Below are 22686 nucleotides of genomic sequence, written 5' to 3'. Positions count from 1 at the left end.
ATTCCAACAAACTGAAGTTTCCAAACAAAGTATTTGTTTGATTTGAATTTGTTTTTATGTACATTAACTATGCTTTATTTTATTTTATTCATTTAAAAGGAAGATATTTTAATTCAAATACTTTTTTGGGGGGGACTTCTGAGATATTTATACAGCAAGGGAAATTAACATGGCATACTTTTTTTAGTTTTGGTTACTAAAATAAAATAATAAATCTCTCTCTCTCTATCCTAAATTGGATCCCAATCTGCTCAGGGTAGCGTTATTCTTTCAGAGAAAATCTACCACTTTGTCTTGAGAACCCCAGTATTGAAACCAGGAGGCAACTTCTTAGCCTAGCTTGCAGAATTTAATAACCACCAAACAAGCTCAGTAAACTGAGTGCTTTCCAATGCACATGGTTCATCATAACAAGAGCAAGTAGCAGCAAGCTTCAGCCTGTGGACACCCTGGCACCCACAGCATAGCTGTGAAGACTGGACACTTTCATTTCCATTTTCAGCAAACATCAGTATAGCAATACATCTGTAACCTAATCGGTGGTTAACTTTAACTATGGCTTGTTGAAACATGTCATTTTTATAATCAATGGTTTGATGCTGGCTTATTTCAACCAACAGCAATAGGATCAAATATTAAAATTAATCACTGTTTGTCCTTGACAAACAGTGGTTGTTTTAAAACGAAAATGAAAGTTTCCAATCTGTTTGCAACCACATCATGGAGTTGGGGGAGAACATTTGTGTCCAAGACTCCCTGCGCTTTGTAATAATCCAGTGGTTTGTCATAATGTATGAACCAGCTGAAAAATGAGACTGTATCATCTTTAATCCAATTGTTTCCAGTGATAAAACTGTGATGAAGAAAACTGATCTACAGTCATGGCTCTTCTAAACACATGGTGATCAAATTCTGTGAAGAAATGCTTACAAACCTTGTAAGAAGGAACACATTCAGCAAAGAAATCAGAGTAACAAGTTGATACCATCCAGTCCCAAGCCACCAGAACACTCCTGCAGCTGCCTTCCCTAGATGAGAACAGACAACGCTGGCTGAATTGGGAATGTAAGATAACCACCAAAGACAATAGTTTTCAAACATTTGGGTCTTCAGGGAAACTTTTCCAAATCAACATGTCTGCTGGGAATCCCTGTAAGTGGATGAAGATCCTGGGACATATACTAAGTCACATCCTCTGTTCACACAGACACTGGCTAGGCCTGCAGAGCTTGGCCACTATCATCCATGAACCAAGATGCACCCAAGGAGACAGCCAACATGGCCCTGTAGCTTCACACTGCAGGGGATGTTCTGTAACGTTGGGCGAGTAGCCTCTAGGGAAAGTTTGTCCACCATTACACATCTTTTCATTGAGGAGATCTAAGCTTCCCTGGAACACAGTTTGAAAACCACTGGCTTAGGAGGAGACCAAGTGGAAGCAACAAGTTAGTGCTGTAGAAGAATATTATAGGACATGCAGATTTTGGGAATAAATGAGTATTGGCAAATGACCACACACATGCAACATTGAAATCAGTGCATAACACATCATATTACAATCTATATTCATAACCTGAAATGTCACACACACATGCACAAAGTCATGCAGCAGAGAGTAATGCAGTAGCAACTTAAGTCTGACAATTTACAAAAGAAAAGTGCATGCTGAAGCTGCATTCTTAATATGTACTTAGTGTGTCAATGAAACCCCTTGGGGAATGAGATGAAGTAAGATGCCCAAGGTTACATGGAATTGCAAGGAGTCAGTTTCTCTATTTCTGAGAGCAGCCCTCTGTTTTCACAACTAGCTAATTCTGCCTCGAAATACTGGAAGCAGGCACACTGTATAAGGTATGCCGGGTTATTAATAAGCTGTGAACACAACCATGCTACAGATGTTAGCATTAAGCAAACAACGATGGAAAAACCAAAAGGATGCTTGAAACAAGTTCATTTCCTACATGAAAAGCGCTTCAACATAGGCAACAATGTGAAAACTAAGCCAGTCTACACCGTGGCAGAGGAAGGGGTGTGTGGGCCGCCCGGGTCTCATCACTGAGGGGTGTGACAGACAAAAATATGAGGGTGGTTGTTTTTTTAAAAAAAACCAACAACACTGGGCTCACGAAACGTATTAGTTTGGTCAACAAACATAACGAAACGCGATTGGCACTAGGTGCCACACCGCAGGGGCTAGCAGTTACTGAGGGGCCTGCAGCGTGTGCCAGCCACATGTCTCTCCTGGGAGTGAGGTGGTGGCTTGGGTGCCTGCAGGTTCCGCGTTGCCTGAAACGACAGCATGGGGCTTGCATGTGCCCACTGCCTCTCCCTCAGCCGCCCTACAGCTGAGGGGAAGGCAGCAGAGAGGCTCCATGCAGCATGCCCAGCTCCTATAAGTGGCTCGCCCTGCCCCCGGCTGCAGGACGTGTGGGCCGCCCCCAGCACCCAAGCGGCTAGCTATGCCACTGAGTCTACACACAAGTTTCATCCTCTTTTCCAAATAAAAATGCTGGACATTCAGGAACTAAGAAGGCGAAGCTGTATAGGACGATGGAGAACACTTGTGACCTTTTGTTCATAGCAGGGCTAGTGCCTGCAGGAAATAGAAAGTGGTTGGTTCCTCCTGATCTCCGGACGGTTAGGTAGGTAGTTCTATACAGAGATTTCTGCCTATTGATTTGAAAGACTTCTTTCCAAAGCCCATGCCTCATCAGGTATACTGATGGTGCAAACAAGCCCCATGACACTTACAGGAAGTGCTTTTTGTGTAGGAAATGTTTCTGTGTAGCATTTGAAGCTGCCATAAGGATCACAAATCCAGGTTAAATCAGCTGATCACATCTACCATAAGATGCCAGTATGCTTTAAAAGGCAGAATACTCATGCAAAAGCATAAACATACACACACAAAATCAATAGTAACCTGGAGACACAACAGCTAGCCAAAGGAGTGACATAATCTTCCTGGACACAAACCATCCTGCTGTTCCCATTCTTTGTAACATATGTAGCAAGAAGTAACCTAATATAACACAGATGAATATGAACACAGAAAATGGGGAGCATCTTCAATTAAAAACACTACCATTTTAAAACACTCTGGGATTGTTTTGTTTTTCATCCACATACAAAATATTTTATTAGCATTACAGCAGAGAAAAACTGGAACTAACATTATAAAGAAACATTGGATTTGATAATTCAACAGGCTCTGTTTTCCATGGGTTTACTACCATGTTATTTTTAATAAACAAGAATGGTTTTGAGAGAGAATACTACATACTTCACTGAAAGAGTCATACTGCTAAGCATTTGTTATTAAAATAAAAAGACTGTATTTATTAGGTGCAGATCTATTTTAGCTAGAAGATTTGGGGGGGGGACGACGACCAAAAACTCTCTTCTTTAAGATTATTGTTCCTCATCTGTAACATTCCATTTTAGCACAATAGCACAAGCTATTGTATTCTGCCTTCCTAACAGTTCTGCAACATATGTAGAATGAGGATTATCTGCTCCAACCTTCCTTCACGACAGGGGTCAACCTAAACTCATAGCAAGAGCTGATAAGAGGTGTTGGCTGACACAAGCAAGTCACTCTAATCTACTTTGCAAGAAAGCTCTAAAAACAACAACAGAGAGAGCAATTAACAATGAAGAGATTGTGATGATGAGAGCAAAAGAAATCAAAATACGAAAACAAAATGGTGCAAGTCAACCTGTGTAAGAAAAGATGTGCCAAATGGTCCTTGCTACTCTTTTAGACCTTGAGGATTGCATGTGGGCTGTTGTGTGTGTTTCAAGGTGTTTCTTCCCCTTACAGTCATCACCTGTTGGTTGTGGTAACAATCAATTAATATAACACATTCAAGAAGACAGTGGTGTGCCAGATATGTCACAGAAATTTATTTTCCCCAGATTCCTCCCCCAGAATCTTGGTGTGTTTCTGCCTCTTGTCTATAGAAATGGGAGCAGGCAGCAATGCAGTAGGGGAGAGGCAGGCATGCCACAAACCTCTGTGGTCTGTATCACTTGACACATTCATGCTGCAGATTTGCCACCCAACTTTTAGTGACAAATAAAATTAAATCCCATAGACAGTTGCATCTATAAAGACAACTGTTAAAAAGCAATTGATAATAAAGGACTTAGAGAGGTAACGGAGCGAACAACTGGAACATCCTGCAAGTGCAGGATGAATCATGGCCAAGATACATTGCTTTTCCAGCTTCCACAAAATTACGGAATATCCCTGCAAAAGTCAGAATTATTAACAGGGTTGTTATGACAAAATGGGAATGCCACCATGTATGCCACCTTCATCTCCTTAGAGGAAAGGTGGGATTTAAATGCAACAATAAATAAAATAGCACTTTTTAAAAATCTGTCAAACTTACACATTGATTCTCCATTCATACCCAGGTGGCCATCTTCCCTGAGAAATTCTTTTACATTCATGCTTCCACAGTAGCTAGAGTGAGCTGCAGCACAAGAAAAACAAATAATTAAGAAGAACAAAGATTTTCACAGGCTACAAAAACAGAAAATGCAATCCAGAAAGGTCCAACAGCAGGCACGATGTGTCCACTGCAATCTCTTTGCACAGCATCTTTCACAGATAAACTGCAACATGACATGGAAAGTCACCTTATTTACAAAAGCAGCTCACAACCCCACACCCAGAAAGGAGAAAAAGGGGACAGCACAGGTATCTTTGGAGTAGTGTGGTGAAGAAATACAAACATAAAGACCCTCAGGGTGTGCCTATTTTAAGGCCAGCTGTTCTTTGGATTGTACCCATATATACAGTACCCCAGTTTGCACATAGCTGACAGCAAATAAATGATTCTCTTTTGTTAAAAGCTAGTTGAGGTCCTAAAAAACTCAACCTAGAAAATGATGTTTAAGTTGAACTAACTAGGATGAGCTATGCTCCATCTTAGTTTTTTGCGGGGGGGGGGGCAGGTTGCTCATGAATTCTGCTGGTCTGCATTTCTAAGGCTATTTATATTCCTGGGTGATTGTTGCTTGCTAATATTTGTCCTGCTTAGAAGCCTTCGAAAGAAGACCAGGCCTGCTGTTTCTGACATTTTAAACACACTCTCTTTTCACTTCTGGAGACCAAGGGACGCCAGAAAAATATTTTAAAATACTTTAATATGCTTTGATTTCCTGCAGGAAACAAATCATGAAAGAGAAACCAAGTACATCTTGATGAGAGAGGCCATTACAAGACGACACCAAGATCCAAAGAGGTCACCAAGGGCTCAGCCCCATATGGTGGAATTTGCAGATCAGAATGTCATGTCACACAGTACCAAAAACAGGTTTGCCATGGTGCTTGAGAAACATAATTTCAAAGTGCTCTTGGGCATTAGATGCATGGTTCTTTGTATCCAGGGCCAATATTGCAAGCACAGTATTATGCAATGGAAGTGTGGGTTTGCTACAGAAGCTGCAGACCATCCCAGCTCCCTTGGGCACAGACTGGTATGATATATGTAGATGAAAACACACTTGTCACATCCACACATTACATTTCTGGGCATTCATGTAAAAATGTTTAATGGGACTATCTTAAAAACGCAAATGAGAAGCAGTAGTTGGCCACTGACAGCCAGGAGTTACACTTTTATCGTGGAATATGTAATGCACCTGACCAAAGCAAGCATGTTTGTTGTTAAATACTGTACACTGTATTTAAACACTAAAAAAAGGAAAAAACACCCCAGCACTTAAAGACTGGGACAGTGTGATTTTTATCTATAATGTAATGCAATTTAAATAATCTACTTTCATAATCAATGTTAAGCTTTCATTCAAAACCCACTATTCATGCCTTTTCAAGAAAGGAAGAAAAAAGGAGAACCTGCACCAGTGCCTTGTGCCTGCATACCGATGCTTCTAAGAGAATATATATATATAAGGCAGGCAACTGAAAGCAAGAAAGAAGCCAGGTCACCAAAGAGGACATAATAAAGCTGCAGAGTGAAAGACATGAAGAAGCATACACACACTAAGGCAGCAGAGGGGTTCAGAATTTGTTTTTTAAGTGTGTGGCACGGATGGACAAAGAAAAAGATAAGCTAAAAAACGAAATACCTTTACAGTCATAGCCCAGCTTCAGCAAGATCATTTGAAATAACTGCACTATGAGTGATGAAAAAGATGTTGTGGTATACTTGGCTGCTCGCAGAATCTGATTTGTGTAGAAAGGGAGGCCCCCTATTAAAAGAGCATCAGTAGCATGTTAGTTGCTTCCACTTCTCTACTGACTGACACAGTGAAAATACAAAGCTAACCCATGTAGGTGCTAACCCATGTAGGTTATTTCTTACTTTCCAAAATATGAGAAGTCACCCCATGGCAACAGTCATTTTTATCTTTCATTCATTGAAGCACATGGAGAATAAGTGGGGTTAAAAGACAACAACCAAGTTACCGAAAAACACTGTTAAGTAACTAACAACTTCAGAAAAATATGTAGCACAATGTTTCCTGCATTCCTTGCTTTGCAAATTTACTAGCCAAAAGTTGGCAGATGAGCAAAACTGGTTAGCGCAAAATGTGTTTTTCTTCAGCATTCAAATAATGGCATGGAAAGAATGAGCCGCTCTCAACACTAATTTCCATGGGATACATTCAGACAAGCAAAATGCAGAACTCCTAGAAGCAAAGACAATCAATACTACTGAGAGATATAATCCTATAGTTTCATAGAGGCTGCCACTAAGTAAAGAAACCCCAATGAGATGATGGATCATTCTGGAAAATAAGACAGAAGTAAAGAATGATGTGTTAGATACAGTAGGTCTGGGAAAGTAGTTCTGGAGATGGGTTTCTCACTTTCAAGTGCACAAAGTTTTCTCCTTTTAATTCTTCCTCATTTAAGAATGTAACCACGCTCTAGTAACTCTGCCTCCTACTTCAGATGCCTATTGGCACAGCTTATGGAAAGAACACCAGTTCTATGGAGTTTTTCTGAACAAAAATGTGATCAGATGCCTTCCTCACAATGAAGATATGCAATGTGAGATTACCATACGCATGAGGGTTGGATAAACCTGTTCATCAAGAGAGCCTACCAAGTTCAGATGAAGCAACCAATTCCTACCATGCTGGTGTTTCTATGCTAGAAACGGCTTGGGTTTCTCTGTTTTCGATTAGAAAGAATGTCATGATCTTCAAAAAAGGATCAGCAGCACACAAGAACTTCCTTTGTACCAGAAGCAGTCGCAGACAGATCGCCATGGGAACGTTCTATTAAATCAAAAATTCCCCAACCTTTAGGACTAGAATCCTAAACCAATATAACTCAACACATTTTTCACACAGTAAGATTTCATTCATGCACCATTTCTCAACAGTGGTAAACCAACAGAATGAACACCAACATTACTTACTAGACTTGTGTTTTTGGCTTCGATCCCTGGAGTAAATTCTTGAGGATGGCATGCGAGCAGCCGAGTATGCTGTGAGGACCTCCTTCCGCTCAGAAAGCATGCTGCAGTCACTGCAGGTATACCCATTGCTCAGTGTTGTCTGGTTCTCAGCTGTTGCTAAGTCACCATTGCCCTGAATCACTGTAGTGTCTCCACCTGTTGAATGGCAATAAATGATCTAACAATCCAAATCCAGTGAATTTGGGAGAGAAGAAATTATAATGAAAAAGACTGCCTGGTTACCTTTGAGATCACCATCATCATCAAGACCTGAAAAGTAAAGGGATGCTTTGTTTAAATTCAAGGAGGTGCACTATTTCTAAGTCAATGTTAACTGCTATACCAAAAGAAATTCTCCTGCTAATTCTAGAACAATAAACAAAAAGCATAGTGGAAACTTTACTATGTACAAGGGAATATCTTTTTTTTTATTAAGAACAACCATTTATGTTATCTACCAAACAGGGTTACATTTCCAGGCAGAAATGTAAAGCAACAAAAAACTGTCTTTTATTACCCGTGTTGCTACTGGGGAAGCTAGATAATTGGAAGCACACAATGTTTCTGTTGCTTGGTTACCACTTGCTCTAGCTGTAGCTCACTACATAGTAGTAAAACAAGGCGGTTAATGCCAAAATTTACACTTAAAAATGCGCTACTAGTAGTTAACACAGGTTTCTTCAACCTGAGGTAAGCGGAGGCCTACAACTAGGCTAGTTAAGTAGCATATGGCCTACAACTACGACAGCACCTTTCTCTGCTCACACAGGATCAAGATCTTCTGACAGTAGCGCTGCTCATTTGGCGCCCAGTCCTGCACACCTTACACCAGAGTAAGTGGGAAATTGGCCTGAACAAGGTCAGACCTCAAGTCAGAAAGGATTATAAGGAAGGAGGGCGGAAAGCTTTATACACATTATGTTCCTCATCTGTCTCCCCAGGTACAGTAGCCCCACAGATGCTCTTTTACACAGACTTTCCAAATAAAAGATAATTTATCAAGGTGGATTAAGGCTTTGTCTCAAATCTGTCCTTGAAGTTAATTTACAGTGACATAGCAGCACCTTACTCCACTTGGAAATGAATGCACTTGCTCTACAATTCTAGCAATCCCCACACAGCATGCCTCCTTGAGAGGAAACAGGATATAAGCTGCTTTAAAAGAGTCATCTGTCCCTCTGTTTCCCCTTTCTCTAGTTTCTCAGGCACCTGGTCATTAAAAAAGACATTAGTGAATCTTCCACAATTCTCCTAGTGTTTTACATTCAGAACCTCTGTTTACCTTGCTATTTCAAGTAGAAAGCAGCCAGACTGCCACGCATATTCTATGTATTTTGAAATGTACTGCTATAAAAATACTTCCATCTCAAATGGTGTTTTTTAATTTACAAAATCCCTGAACAATTTACAGATGGATGCAAATCCAACACTGTAAGAAAGACGAAGTCATCTTGAATGAAATCATATCAGTAACTAAACTAGTTTCATATATGTCCAAAATTCAAATCGTAAGATGGGGCATTGGCACTGGGGGACTGCAGGAATAAGTATAGATTAACAGGCACTGCCTCCTCCATCCTCCCATCAAAAGGAGTGCCACCTGATTGCAACTTTTCACAGGGGAAGTCAATGACAGGGTTTATATTTGAAATACACACACTTTACAGGACCAAGTTTACTTTTCAATACAGAATCCACAATTCCTTGTTTAATAACTCTCAGAATCTTCAGCCATCATGTAGTTCTGCTGAAAGAATCAAAGTGTGGGTTTTGTTGTAGACATATTCACAACTCTAAAGGTGATAGTAAGCCTTCATGCTCCACACTCTGTGAAAGCTCATTCTCAAAATACTAAGTTGGACCCAGAGAGATCCTTTAAGTACAAATTCACTTGCATTTGGTCAGCAGAATTTAGAGCCATAGATTCACATAGGAATCTGCCATATTAAGTTGAAATAGTGGTCCATCTAGCTCAGTATTGTCTCTACACTGATTTATAGTAGGCCTTGCCTGGAGGCACCAGGGACTGAACCTCAACTTTTTGCAAACAACAAAGCATGTGTGTTGTTGAGCTATGGCTTCTCTCTCTGTTTTAATCACAAAACTGCTTCTGGAATTTTATATATATAATTTTGAAATGTAGTACAGTTGCTGCTATTTAAAAGACAAAATCCAAATCCTCCTTGGGCATGAAGGATCCTAGTTGTGCCACCAAACAGAACATAGCCTAAATGTGTAACCATTTATTTCTTACTCTGCCTTATTGCGTATAATGCAGCTTGCCCTTTGAACTAGAACTGACACCACAGATAACAGTATACATGCTAAATATACAGTATGTGTATTGTAGAACATTATTACCTACCCCAAAAATGGTCAACAGCTGTCTGCTCCTGTATTGAAGACTCATCCAATATAGTTGACATTAAAGATCCATCACTTGCATGGCTACTGAAACTACTGTGGCTAAAACTGGAAGAGCTGGGCACACTTTTTCTTGGGGTATGTCTTACAGAGCCAGACTGTTTCGCCACACTTTTACGCTGCTTTACAAACCTTAAAGAAAAATAAATGTCAAAGCATAAATGTGCAACATTCACCAAGAGTTCAGGCATATTAAGAATCTGTAACACAAGGCAAAAGAAAAGGGATATAATAATCCAGCAGGTCTTCTGAAGCCATGTCAGTGTTACTCTGGCTATAGCAACAAAAAAAGGAAGCAGTTTTCCTTTCCTCTTAAGATAGGAAGACATCTGAAGGCAGCTCTGTATCAGGAAGTTTTTAATGTTTGATGTTTTATTATGTTTTTATATGCGTTAGAAGCTACCCAGAATGGCTGGGGCAACCCAGCCGGATGGGTGGGGTATAAATAATAATTTTGTTGTTGGGAAACATTACTCCAATGTTAAAACCATCATAGAGCAGATAGTGGTGCAATTCAAACACACCAATCTATGGTCTATGCTAACCACAGGGTCTATACAATGTGGGAACACAGATTGTAATCTACACAATGAGGCAAAGTACAGTTTATTTCAGAGTTGCATGCTGGTTCTTTGTTTTCTTTCTGTTAAGAATTCCTAGCTTAGTCAAAATGACAGAGAAACTAGGACACCACAGTCATGGCTTCACAAGGTGTCTGAACTGTGTCAATGTGTGAAAACTGAACTTCCAAGGTAGTTTATGATAACAATAAATCTCTTCCTGAGAACTGCTAACCTATAGGTGCCCATGAGGAAAGAAGATCCCTCCTGTCACAAATTTTGTAGCATACACAGAAAAACGCTTTCATTCCACTTCCAAGCATCTTTGAAAGCATATGCATTGTGAAAATATCAAGCCAGCCCCTCCCAGAGTTCTAGATGACTCATGAGAGGAGGCCAGTCTGTGACTTTGCACAATAATCACAAGCAGTGACAAACACTGCTTCTGCTTCTGGACAACTCTGGTACCTGGTGTAACATCACATTCTTTTTTCCAAAGGACTCATGGGAAGAGAGAAGGGTCACAATTATACATAATGGTTGCATACCAAAGCTGTTCCAAATTTGCGGATCTCTATTTAAGCCAGTCCTGTTCTATAGACTACGCCAAAAAATATGCAAAAGTCCTTTTTTAAAACACTGATCCTAAACTTGGAAACAAGTCCAATTAAAATTAAATAGCTGTAGCTTCTAAATAAAGGAGTATAATCTAGGCAAAGTTAACCCTTTAAAGTCCCATTTTTAATGCATGAAGTAAGTAAAAGTCTGCATTTCTCCCATTTTAAATCAATTGTACTTTAATTTTTTGACTGACTATGCCAATTTTATTTTATTTTTAGCACTAGAAATGGTCACATCGTAAACAAAACAATATGCACATATACATTCTGAATCCTCTCTTACTGTAATGGTATTTCCAAGAAACAAAGTCCATGAACTTTGGTGATTAAATAAGCATCCTTTGGAATGCAGATTAATAGTGGGGTTTCTTGTAGGAAGCCCCACTGAGTAACATGTGACTTATGTTGTCCTACTTGGAAGCAACTCAGAAGGGACTACTTTAAAATAAAGATTCAGTAACAGGGTTTAAAGTGTGCTACTCACAAACCATTTCTTTGGGATTAACCCAATGAACAGTTCATACATTCTCTACAGGGGACAGGGTGGGTGTGCAGGCAATGTGTACATGTGAAATGGTTCTTACTTAAGTCCCATTGAGGTCAGAAGGAACTGTATTACATGCCATTTGGCAGCTTTTGAGTTCTCACAAGAAGCCAAGATAATCCATAACCCTAAAATGTTTTTCTTGTGAATATTACCTCCTTCCATCTAGTATCTAGTAAACTCCTCCCACCCCCAAAAAATGCAATGTTAACCACACTGAGTGTACAATGCAAAACAAGACAAAATGATTACTAGAATTTCCAGTTACAATCAATCCATTTGAACAGTCCAGAAATGTAACCAGTCACTGATCACCAGAGAAGCATCTCCTGTGGTTGACAGGTGTGAAAATAATGCAGCCATGTGGACTACATATATAGCTGTCTTGAAGATCTACTTGCCTCTTTTATTTTAGCTGGGGACGCAGAACACTGAGCTTAAATTAATGCTTCACAGAATGACCAGGTACAAAGGAGGATCTTGCACAGAGGGGGGAAGTTTGGCAAGAGCAGCTTGTTAAAGATGTGAGAAAAGCTGCCCCACTCTTAAGATTATGCAACTATTAAAAGTATAGAAGCTCCATCCTCAACTAACCAGTACTTTGAGTTTCTGGTACAAACCACACTCTCCATTTGCTGCTGCTACTTTTCTTGGACTCAAAAGTCACAAAAGCATGTGCTAAAGGGTTAGGGAAGAAAACCTAACTCAACTGGAGGCTACAATAGTAACTAGTACCATTTTTAAACAAATATTCTTTTAAAGAAATTCTACAGTACAACAAAGGTACTTGCAAAACTGAAGCATCACCTTCAGTTCTCCAGGAGAAGATGCCTAACTTTGGGAGGAGCAGGACTCCTCTTTTTGCCCACTGAAAACCCAAGGGAGAGTCAAAGTTTCATGCACACCTTTTAAAGAAAAACTAGTAACTATCATGATTTCCAATGCAATATACAAATACAAAACAAAAAACACAGCATGCAGTTGAACCCCTTAAAATTTAATAGAATGGAAGCAGTAAGAAGGTAACTTACATGAAGTACCTATTAAAAGAAATGCTTACTTAGTTGACTGGTCTGCAAATGCCTTTTTCCCGCCATAGGAGCCGGTGCCACCACCAAAGATGCCTTCATTGTGTGTATCCTCAGGTGTGTTATATGTTACAGCAGACAAACGTAAGCTGCGCCTTGACATTCTTGGGGAGTCAAACACAGGGTCCAGTTTGTGTTCAGTCTCAAAATCTAGAGCAGTTGATGAGTAGCTTGAACTATAAAGGAAAGACAGAAAAAGATTTTGGTATATATATTGAAGGCAGCAGGCAGCTTCTCAACAGAGATGAGGAGACAGGAGTATAATTAACTGCTGTTGAGCAATCCATACTGATTGCTGTTAATGCTTCCAAGTAAAAATGAAGGCACTTAAATCTTTGAATCTCTTTGGGTCTTGCTCATCTGAGAGTCCCCGTTTCTCCTTGTGCAAACCCACCATTTTATTGAAGATCATTGGGTTCAACGCTACTTCCCATCATGCAGAGAGATCAGAACATTGGAAAGGAACACCATCCTTTTCAAGGCTTTGAAATCTACCTCTTTCTTAATCTCAAGGGGGAAATGTGAGGCCCACTTGCTTATGAAGACATTCAGGATGTGAGCTGTTGCAATAAAATAACCCATTTTAATCATCTGCTGTTCTACAGGATTGGACATTAAACAAAATAATGTCCAATTATTTACTTATTGCTATGGAGTGGGCATGTATCTTTTTATCACTTTAATTTCTCAGAGTAGCCTCAAAAGGTTTTAAATATTTTAAATGAATGAATAAATATTCCAGTGCTTCAGGAAAGTTAGTTTTGAAGCCTAAAGTAAAGGTAGGGAATCTCAGGCCTCTCTATTTGGCCCTCGTCACTCTCCCCAGGGTTGTAACTTCTCCCACAGACCATAACTTCATTGAGTGCTTTTGCTTTGCTGGAATGTGTCCTTGAAACTGTGATGATGCTTCTTGCTTGCCTGGGAGAACAGAGGTATGTATGTTTATATAAACCTCTAGTTTTTGCATGGGTGGACTGTAACCTCTTACACAAAGGAAAGGGTCACATCTCCTGTTCTGCCACTTTTGTTTCTGGCGCTGCCCACCACTGGTATGCACTCCCTGGAATGCTGCCGAGAAGAAAGTGTGGCCCTCTGGTTCCAAAAAGGTTTTGTGTTTTTATCATCACTGTTAAAGTTTGAATTTGTCTGAGGACTCAGTTTGGGTAGTTTCACTTGCTTTCAAATATGTCCTATCTTGAAGCCTAAAAGGCGTAGCACCTTGGCAAACATGGCCAGAAACTAAGTTTACAAGCAGAACTGTGACACAAACTTTGGAGTAGACGAGGCAGGTGCTCTCCACAAAGGATCACCTATTGGTCCTGTTGCTACTTTCTTCCTGCAGCACACAGCTTCACTTTTGCACGTAAAACATCATCCCATGTGTTTCCCTGCCCAGCACCACTATTACTACTATCAAGTAGTAATACACTCTACTGTTCTTGCTCTGGAAACTGCAATTAGTGCAGAATGCTGCAGCACAGTTACTGACAGGAGTGAGACCTCTTCAGCATATAATGCATCTGCTCAGATATCTGCATGGGAACCCAATTTGTCAAATGACCAAGTTCAAGGTATCACTGTTAGTATATCAAGTCCATAACAGCTTGGGACCAGTTTAATTGTGGATTGCCTTACCCCATAAGTATCCATCCACTCCAATCTACAGAACTGGCACTGTTACAGGTGCCATACAACACTTGTTCCACACTTGTAAGAATCTGATCTTTTAGTGTGGCAGCACCATCTATTGATATCAGACAGGCATCTTTGCAGTACTCAGCACCCATTTTTTGTTTGATATATTATGATTGTTTTAAAATACCTGTTTTCATTTGTTAATTCTAATGCTTTTTTTGTAAACAACTTAGAGGTTTTACTATTACAATCAAGCAATGTGGTGAACTAAAAATAATAACAATTTAAAAATGGTGATACATTTTTCAAGGGCCAGCACAATGCCTGCAGTAACAAGTGGTCTGTCCTTATATCCAGGGTGCCATGTTAGTCTGTTGTAGCAAAAACAAAGTTGTTAAATGCACCCATGAAAATATAAGTTATTTTAGGGGAAACTAATTTAGGATTAAATTTTTAAAAGCAAAACAATGCTCTGAAGAGACTCCCTTTTCATGGAGAAAAAAATGTAATGCCACATTAAACCAAATGTCAGTGAAGTGGAACTAATGCTGAAGAGAAAGCAGCCTTGAGCGTTGTGTGGTTAGTGTTAGAGGGAGGAAAAAAACAGAATTCTGGCTTGAAAATCTCACTGCTAAAAGTTATTAAACTGAAACTGTTGCAAGCCAAAAATGGCTTATCTTCTGAGTTACACCAATAAAACCCAGAGATAAAAATGTGCACAGCATCAGTTTTAAAAGCAGGAATGCCAGGAGACTGCAATCATAACAGAAGATTGGGTTCAATCATTTATGGGGAAGAATGGGGTAGCTCAGCGGCAGAACATGTGCTTTGCAAACAAAATGTTTCAATCCTAATAAGTATGTCCAGGTAGGGCTGAGAAAGACCCTTGTCTGAAACCCTAGAGAGCTGCTGCCAATCAATGTGTAATACTGCGTCAGACCATTGGTTCACCTAGCTTGGTATAAAGCAGCTTCCCAGGATCCAAGATTTATACCCTAGACTTTTAATTGCATATATAAACATATTTCTCCATTAATTCTGCAGTTTACATAGGAAAAAACTGCATATAATCTTCCCTTCCACTGGCATGGAAGGGAACATTCCAGCACATGGGAAGAGGAGAGTCTAAATTATTTGCTAATCATTTTAAGATTAACCACCACAAAGGAGAATTATCTCCAGCTTGTCTAGAAATAATCAGAGGTCTGCAGGGATTGAGTGTGGAGTGCCACATTCAATCATGTGTGTCGAGTCCCTACCCCCACCCACTGTCTGAAGTGGGACAGCCCAGACACAGGTTTTCTGTCTGAGAGAGAACTAGGCCATGCACAGCAGCCCAAATTGTATTGGGCCTCAGATAAGCTGGACCAGGGTTGCTTAAGATGCATTAAAAGCATGTTCTATGATAACTAACAGATGGGGAAGTTCAAGCCCAGGGGCCGAAAGCAGGCCTCCAGGTCTCTAGCTGGCCCTTGAAACTCTCCCCAGGTTGCACCCTGCACAGGCCCTACTTCCAAGCCTGAGTATTCTTTGAATGCATCCTTGAACTCTGATCATACCTCTTGCTTGTCTGAATAAAGGACAGAGATGGATGCATGTAAAATTTTCAGGATAACCAGCCTCATATAACCAGCATGATTTAGTCTAATTAATGCATGAAGGGTTTAATACCATAGAGTAAGCTGTCCTGCCAAGCTTAGCTATGTCACTTCCCCTTACCTTGGGCGGAAATAGGTAAACAACCCTTTGTTTCCTGCTTCCCAGTCTACTTGAGGACTCAGCATGTGAGGAGGTCTGAGCTGATTCCTCCAGCTAGGCTGAACTACTCTCACCAACCTCTCGTGTTCCTATACAAATAGTTTAGTAATGTTTTACCGCTTTGTAACTAAGCTACTTTTTACTGCCTCTGCAACTTTTCTAACTGACGTATGGAAGAACACATTATTTATTATTACCCATAAATCTCAGGGCAGGTTCCTGAAACCTTTGGTGAGTTTGTGAGTAAACCAATTTAAGTTACCAAATGTGTGTTCTATGCTGGGAAACTTCAGAAGGAACTTTTAAATGGGACAGTTTTGGAACTCACCCAGAATAACATATTTTTAAGGTTTTACATCCTACATTTTCACACTTTATTTGCCTCATATTTTATGAATTTATATCTGCTGGTTTTCTCTCACCAAAGAGTACTTGCCCCAAATTTGAATCTTGGCATTCTGGAATTCTCTTCCTTTTATATCTATTTTTCTTGAACCAATAACATTTATATTCCTTCTTCCACCCACTTTTGCCTCTGGCCTCACAGGCATGTGGCCCTCAGAAGGTTGCCCAAAATGGAATGTGGCTCTTGGGCTGAAAAAGATTGCTTGTTCCTGTTGTAACTTCATTTAGTACCTGGCAGCTCACAATTTTGCTTTTTAAGGGAGTGATGGCAATAATCTATTTAAACACTCCCCACAAGCTACTATTGGCACTTGTTATTATACGGCTGTTTTTATTCTACTTCTGCAAGTGATGTACTACAGGCACACTATTCAAATGAAGTACCAGGCGCTACAGACAGCTGCCACTAGCCCCAATTTGTTTTCACTTGGCAAACACACCTATTTGTTTAATAGCATATTTGTGAGGGCTGCTCACAAATGCAGATTGTTTTTCAGGTCTTATTACTCTAGCTAGTAACAGCATAAATGGTGTCCTACAAACAAGAAAATTGCTCAAACATTAACAGTGCAAGAAAAACTGTCAGTTGTAAATTTCAGAGATGGAAATAAATCCACAAAAGTAGCCAGCCCCATCTACTTCTCACACATGCTATGTTGGTGGCACAGTGGAGGCTGGAAAAGGGGAAGGATACAACCCCTTTCCAGGTAAAGTAAATTTCTTACCTAGTAGCCTGGAGGTAACTGACCACCAGCAACCAAACAAGTACCTATTTACAAGGCTAGTATGAGAAAAAGAGCTACAGAATACACCAGTTTATAAGCTCCACATATTTTTCATGGTGACTTACTTGGGGCATAACCATTATTCAGTAATACTCAAGCTTGATCTACTATTTTCCTTTTTCATCTAGGTCGAGGCAACCTGATAAATCTCAGACAATACTATCTTCCTAACAGTTAACCCTGCCCATATTAATACTGCAGGATCAGTAACATGTAACATTAAAAGTTTATTGCAAAACTTAGCAATACAAGCACAATTATGAGTAATAGTAAATTTATACCTTTGTACTTACTCTGCAAAACTGATAAGGATTCCTCATTGCAGGATGGAACTATATTAAGTTATCTACACACACACCCTGCCATGTAATACCCCCCACCCTGCATTTGCAAGCTAAAACAATGGTATTTGGGTGTGGTTCCCAAATACTTTATTTACAGCTACTGCCAAATCCTGAGTCACTGTCTTAGTCACCAGCGGTGCTGGATTAGAATCTACTGTAAAAACCTAAAACCAAACTGCTACATGTATCTATAAACAGGAAAGTCAGTGAGATTTATGATCAAATGCCAGGTTTCTTTCCTTGATTTAAATCTTGCCACGAAACCACAACATACAAAGAAACCAGGTTCTATAGAAGGCAGCTTCTCCATAAGGAAAAAGATTCTCACCTGAGTGCATAAGTATAGCCAGTGTTCTCTGGCACGCATTGGGGAGGGGTATACGTGTGAAGACGTGAAAAATCCATGGTCACTGTTTCAAATCATACTGCAAAAAGTTGAAAACACAGTGCTATATAACAGTTTAAAAGACAGAAAAAAGAGCTCTTGCTTGGTTCAGCCGGTACTTTAGAATACTGCAAATAATGCTTTGGCAGAGGAGGAAAAAAGCCACTGGTATCAGAAGTAGTGTGCATTTTTAATGTGGCTGCTAATGTTAGATATCCCTTATCAAAAGTCACATGAACGCTAAGCACTTCCTCTTCTGGACAGCTTCTTCAAAAGTCTTAGGCATGCTGTGTTCTGTTTACAAAGTTCTCTTAAATGGCATAGCAAAAAGCTAAACCCTGTCCATACCTACAGTGCTGCTTATAGTATACTTGACAGATACTATTAAACTGCACTTTGCTGAAAAAAGCCAAGAGTTTACAACACCCACAATAGTATTTTTTTCCATTGATACTAAACTAAAGGTTTTCTAGGTATTGAGAACTGCACCAATCAAAATAGCTAAGTAAACGAAAAGTGATGTGTTTCATGTAACAACACATTTTTCTTTTAACATTTCATTTGTGCCACTGGAATGGAAAGAGGGAGTCTGGCTTGGCTTGTGCTTTGAAAGAGACAGCCCTGTTTAGCTGGGATTGATTCAACTAATCACCTCGAAGAGAGCAAAGGCGCTTATGTACACACCCTAAAGGCTGATTCAAAATGCAATCACAAAGCTAGTGCTAGATCTGTATTCCTGGAACTTGTTTTAGCTCAAGCATTTTAAGGGAGTCACATTGAAATGTTTAGACTGTGATCTAAAGAGCCACACAGCTAGTTTTGCTCATCCAAAGGGCCTTTGGGTATGTGCTTTTCAAGAAGCAGTCCTGAATGCAAGCTACTTTTAAAACTAAGTATTTGTAAAGTATTTTTGTATGGTTTGGAGTGCAGAAAAAAAATCCCACACAGCACCCTGAAGGTCTTGGATGGGCCTGCAGTAGCTCTTTGGATTCCAGTCTTATTCAAAGCATTCTTATCCCACGCTTCAGCAGAAAACGTTTCAGAGTAGTTTCCAGATCAACTAAAAAAAGAAAGAAAAACTCCAGCCTTGCCTTCAGGCTTATAGTGTGTGTTAAAGACTAAAGGAAAAAGAAATGGGTAGGGAGGAGGGGCAAACCTAACTCAGGGACAATTTCTTAAAGTTAAAATTCTTATAGAGACCAGCTGGGGTGGAAACAGTTCAGGTGGCCTGATGGAATAATGGAATGAGGAATGATGAAATGGGGAAACCCAGCCAGATGGGCAGGCTATAAATAATAAATTATTATTAAAATTATTATAACAACCCTTGCTAAGTGACAGGTGATGATGATGAAGAGCCAAAAGCAACCAGTCTCTCAGCAGAGCTGATGGAACAGCCCTGCTTTCCTTCTCTAATTCTGCTGCAGCCTGAAAGCAGGATTTTTGAGTTTTCAGTCTTTTACAATAAGTAGAAAAACTGAGTTTGACCAAACTGCGGGAGGCAGTGGAGGACAGAGGTGCCTGGCGTTCTCTGGTCCATGGGGTCACGAAGAGTCGGACACAACTAAACAACAACAACAAGAAAAACTGAATGGATATTAGCTTAAGGGCTACTAGACTGAAACTGAAGGAAACTCTAAAATTTTAAACAAAATCACAATTTAAGGTTGCAAAATGCCTAGATTTACGGAGCAGTTCAAGTAACAGAAGCATGAAGAAATGTTCTTTCATAAGAACACAACACAAAAGATTGAGCAATATTAGCTGTAAAGGCTGGTATTTTTAGACTTACTGGGCAAAAGGGTGCCTTCAAGGCTGATATAAACTAATTCACCCTGTTTTAAGATCACATCAGGCGCACAAACACTGTTCATCTGTGCTCTTATGTGCATGCTAGACACAAACCAGGGATTCTATTCTGACTGCTTACATCATGCTAAATGTCAGCAATCATCATCAGTACAGGACTAGGAGGAGGGAGAGGACGAACATGCAAGAACCAAAGCCAACCCACCTCTCCCATGGTGAGCTTTCAGAAGAAGTGATGTGCTGCCCTCAAAAGGTTGTATCCAATGCTAGTCCTACCAAGCACAGACCCTCAGAAATTCATGAGCATGACTAACATAGTCCCATTCACTTAAAAAGGTCAATGCTGAGTATGAAGTATTCAGCTAAAACGTATAGTGACTAAGACTTAAGAATGACAAAATGCTGCTTTGGACAAAAGGAGGACACTAGTTGACACAAGATTCTGGTTATTAAAACTAGATGAAATCCAGTGCTTGCTTTTAATATAATAGTAAGGCAAGTTACTCATGCAGGGCCAGGTTCTCAGAACAATTTTGATCTGTCCCGTACCAATGTGCTAAAACAGGCAACTACCGTTATGTGCATGGTCACACATACGTGCACAGTGCCAAATCTGGAAGCAATGTGAAAACGTCATAAGGATGTCACCGAAACATCACTGAATTGGGGGGGGGCAGGGTGTTTGAAGGCTTTTTCAATGGACTTTCTGATTTCACACAAGTGCAATGACCCAAAACACAACCCCCGTGCAAAGAGGGAGTTGCCTATATTTTTTAAAAAGAACATTATTTCACATAGAGTGGCTGGGGAAATCCAGCCAGATGGGTGGGGTAATAATAATAATAATAATAATAATAATAATAATAATAGCTATAATTTGGCCTTGAAGACAAAGAGGTTTATTAGGAAATGTTCACTCCATTTGTGAAATGAGCACCTCATAGATGAAATGAAGTGCTCTGTGCTTACTGTTCCGACGGTGACAGAACAGGCTACAGCCAAACACATACAGTAAGGTAAAAGGCCTCAGTCCAGAATTAGCATTCACACAACCACAGCTCAGTAGTGTGGTGCTGGAATGGTAAGGCGGTTCTACCAGACAAGCACATACAGAACACAGGCAGCACACGTGAATGTGTCCGGATTGCAATGCCTTGACGACAAAAATTAATAAGCTGTAATTTGCTTCAAAACCCAGAAGAGGATGTTGATGCTCAGAAACACCCCAAACACCTGACCAACAGAGAACACAGAGTACTGTACGTAGGTTGGGGAACTCGTTTATAAAAGGTCTATGACAAAGTACAGAAAGTTAATGACCTTGCAGCTAATTTTAACATTTGTGCAATTTGGCACAGTGATGTCTTCACCCTATGTGCATTACCTGGTTTATTTACTGGCACCCACAACCCCGCAAAACTCCTATTCAATGAAGTTGTCATCTGCACATGCACAACAGAGGTCTCAGATCTACACATCTCTGTTTAACTGCAGCTTACATTTACAAATCAGATGGAAGCTGGTTTGAGAGATAATGCATCAAACAGCAGTATCTCCCAGGAAACTACAAGATGCATACGGACTGCAGCTAACATCGTTTGTACACAGTTTCAAATATCAGCAGCGGGAGGGCACTGGAGCCGGAGCAAATGGGAATGTGTACACAGTCTCAGAAAAGAGTTTTATCCCAGTCCATAAGTGCACTGCATTTATACATGCAATTTCTAAAACCATGTGTGCTCTATATATACATCCAATTGTTTTATAAATGTTTTTTCTGTAATGTGAAATCGTTTTGAGATGGCTCATAGGAAACTGTTCATAAATAAATGAATGAATGAATGAATAAAGTCTAATAATCACCAAATTGGCACAGTTACTATCAAGTTTAATTTGCAAGATAACCAGGAGTTGAAATCAAGTTATATTTCTGGTTTCAGCCATAGGTTTGAGGGGAGTCTAAGGTTAGAGGTACCTATTGCAATGCTGGTTCAGATGCAATGTGAAACAACAGTTTCAGGGAAAAGAAGAGGGAATAATAAGGGAGGGGTGCGTGAGAGAATGGGATGCTCCCAATTGCCTGACTGGGTTGGCAACTGGGCAATGCACTGTCTGAACTGGACCAGTGTAATTACTCGTATAAAACTGCAAAGCAGTGTACCCAACAGCTAGAGATACTGGAAACAATTGAGAAACCTGGCTGTCTACAGTTCCCTCTGGGCCCAAACACAGACTAAGAGACACTGTTACTTACCAAGCAGCATTGCATCAACAAATCTAATTTTGACCTGGCTGCTCAACAGCTGTCGTCACCCTCCTGAAACCCCACATATGAAACCTTAGATTGCCAGGGAAAGATCTTTAACAGGCACAAACACAAGCTACGTAGTGAGCTGTGACTTGTGTTCTACAGGAACTGGACACATAGCTATTATTTGCATACATCCCCCTTTACTCAAGTTGGAGATGAGCTGTTTAATCATTAAGATTCCTTTCCCACACAAGGCATTTGGCAAGTTTCCAAGAACTAAAACTAAATATATTTTGCTCCTTCTTCAGACTATTCTGTATAGCTACAATCACAGCGAGAACTAACGGCAAGGTTATTGGAAACTCCCACTTACAGCTAGTATTGTCTTCAGCCTTCTGTTGCAAAAAAACGCAAGTGCATACCCTGAAAATGCAATCTAGTGTAGCATTAATACTTCTGTGTAAAGGTCAGGTTTCTAGAAAAAGCAGGCACTGATCCTTGGAGGAGCAGAATGACCCTCAGACTCATAAACAAGGGAAAGGACATTTGAAGATCTACAAATATGTAAACACAAAGAACTTGGTTATTGCCAAAGTTTCTCTTTGGGAGAAGTAGATTGGGGCAAAATTTAGTGGG

At 40.0% G+C, this 22686-nt stretch overlaps 1 protein-coding gene across 14 annotated transcripts in view; it reads right to left on the bottom strand.

The window, feature by feature from the left end:
- Positions 1–22686, bottom strand: part of SUN1 (Sad1 and UNC84 domain containing 1) — a 49492-nt gene that overhangs the window by 15303 nt on the left and 11503 nt on the right. For 4 of the 14 annotated variants that reach the window (XM_081889129.1, XM_081889122.1, XM_081889128.1 and 1 more), the window contains exons 2-11: positions 17934–18030; positions 12651–12854; positions 9808–9998; positions 7686–7712; positions 7404–7598; positions 6103–6225; positions 4398–4481; positions 3720–3830; positions 2924–3022; positions 935–1028 (exon numbers count right to left, since the gene is read on the bottom strand). In XM_081889129.1, coding sequence (XP_081745255.1) covers positions 935–1028; positions 2924–3022; positions 3720–3830; positions 4398–4481; positions 6103–6225; positions 7404–7598; positions 7686–7712; positions 9808–9998; positions 12651–12854; positions 17934–18010 — 1205 coding nt within the window. In that variant the 5' untranslated portion in view covers positions 18011–18030. Of the gene's footprint in view, positions 1–934; positions 1029–2923; positions 3023–3719; positions 3831–4397; positions 4482–6102; positions 6226–7403; positions 7599–7685; positions 7713–9807; positions 9999–12621; positions 12855–17933; positions 18031–22686 lie in introns of those variants that run through there. The other 10 variants (XM_081889135.1, XM_081889127.1, XM_081889134.1 and 7 more) reach the window with 8 other exon arrangements.

This window comes from Podarcis melisellensis (genome assembly GCF_964234715.1).
Source record: "Podarcis melisellensis genome assembly, chromosome: 14".
Taxonomy (NCBI): Eukaryota; Metazoa; Chordata; class Lepidosauria; order Squamata; family Lacertidae; genus Podarcis; species Podarcis melisellensis.
Note: the sequence above shows the minus strand (reverse complement) of the source record. Positions and strands in the feature narration are given on the sequence as shown.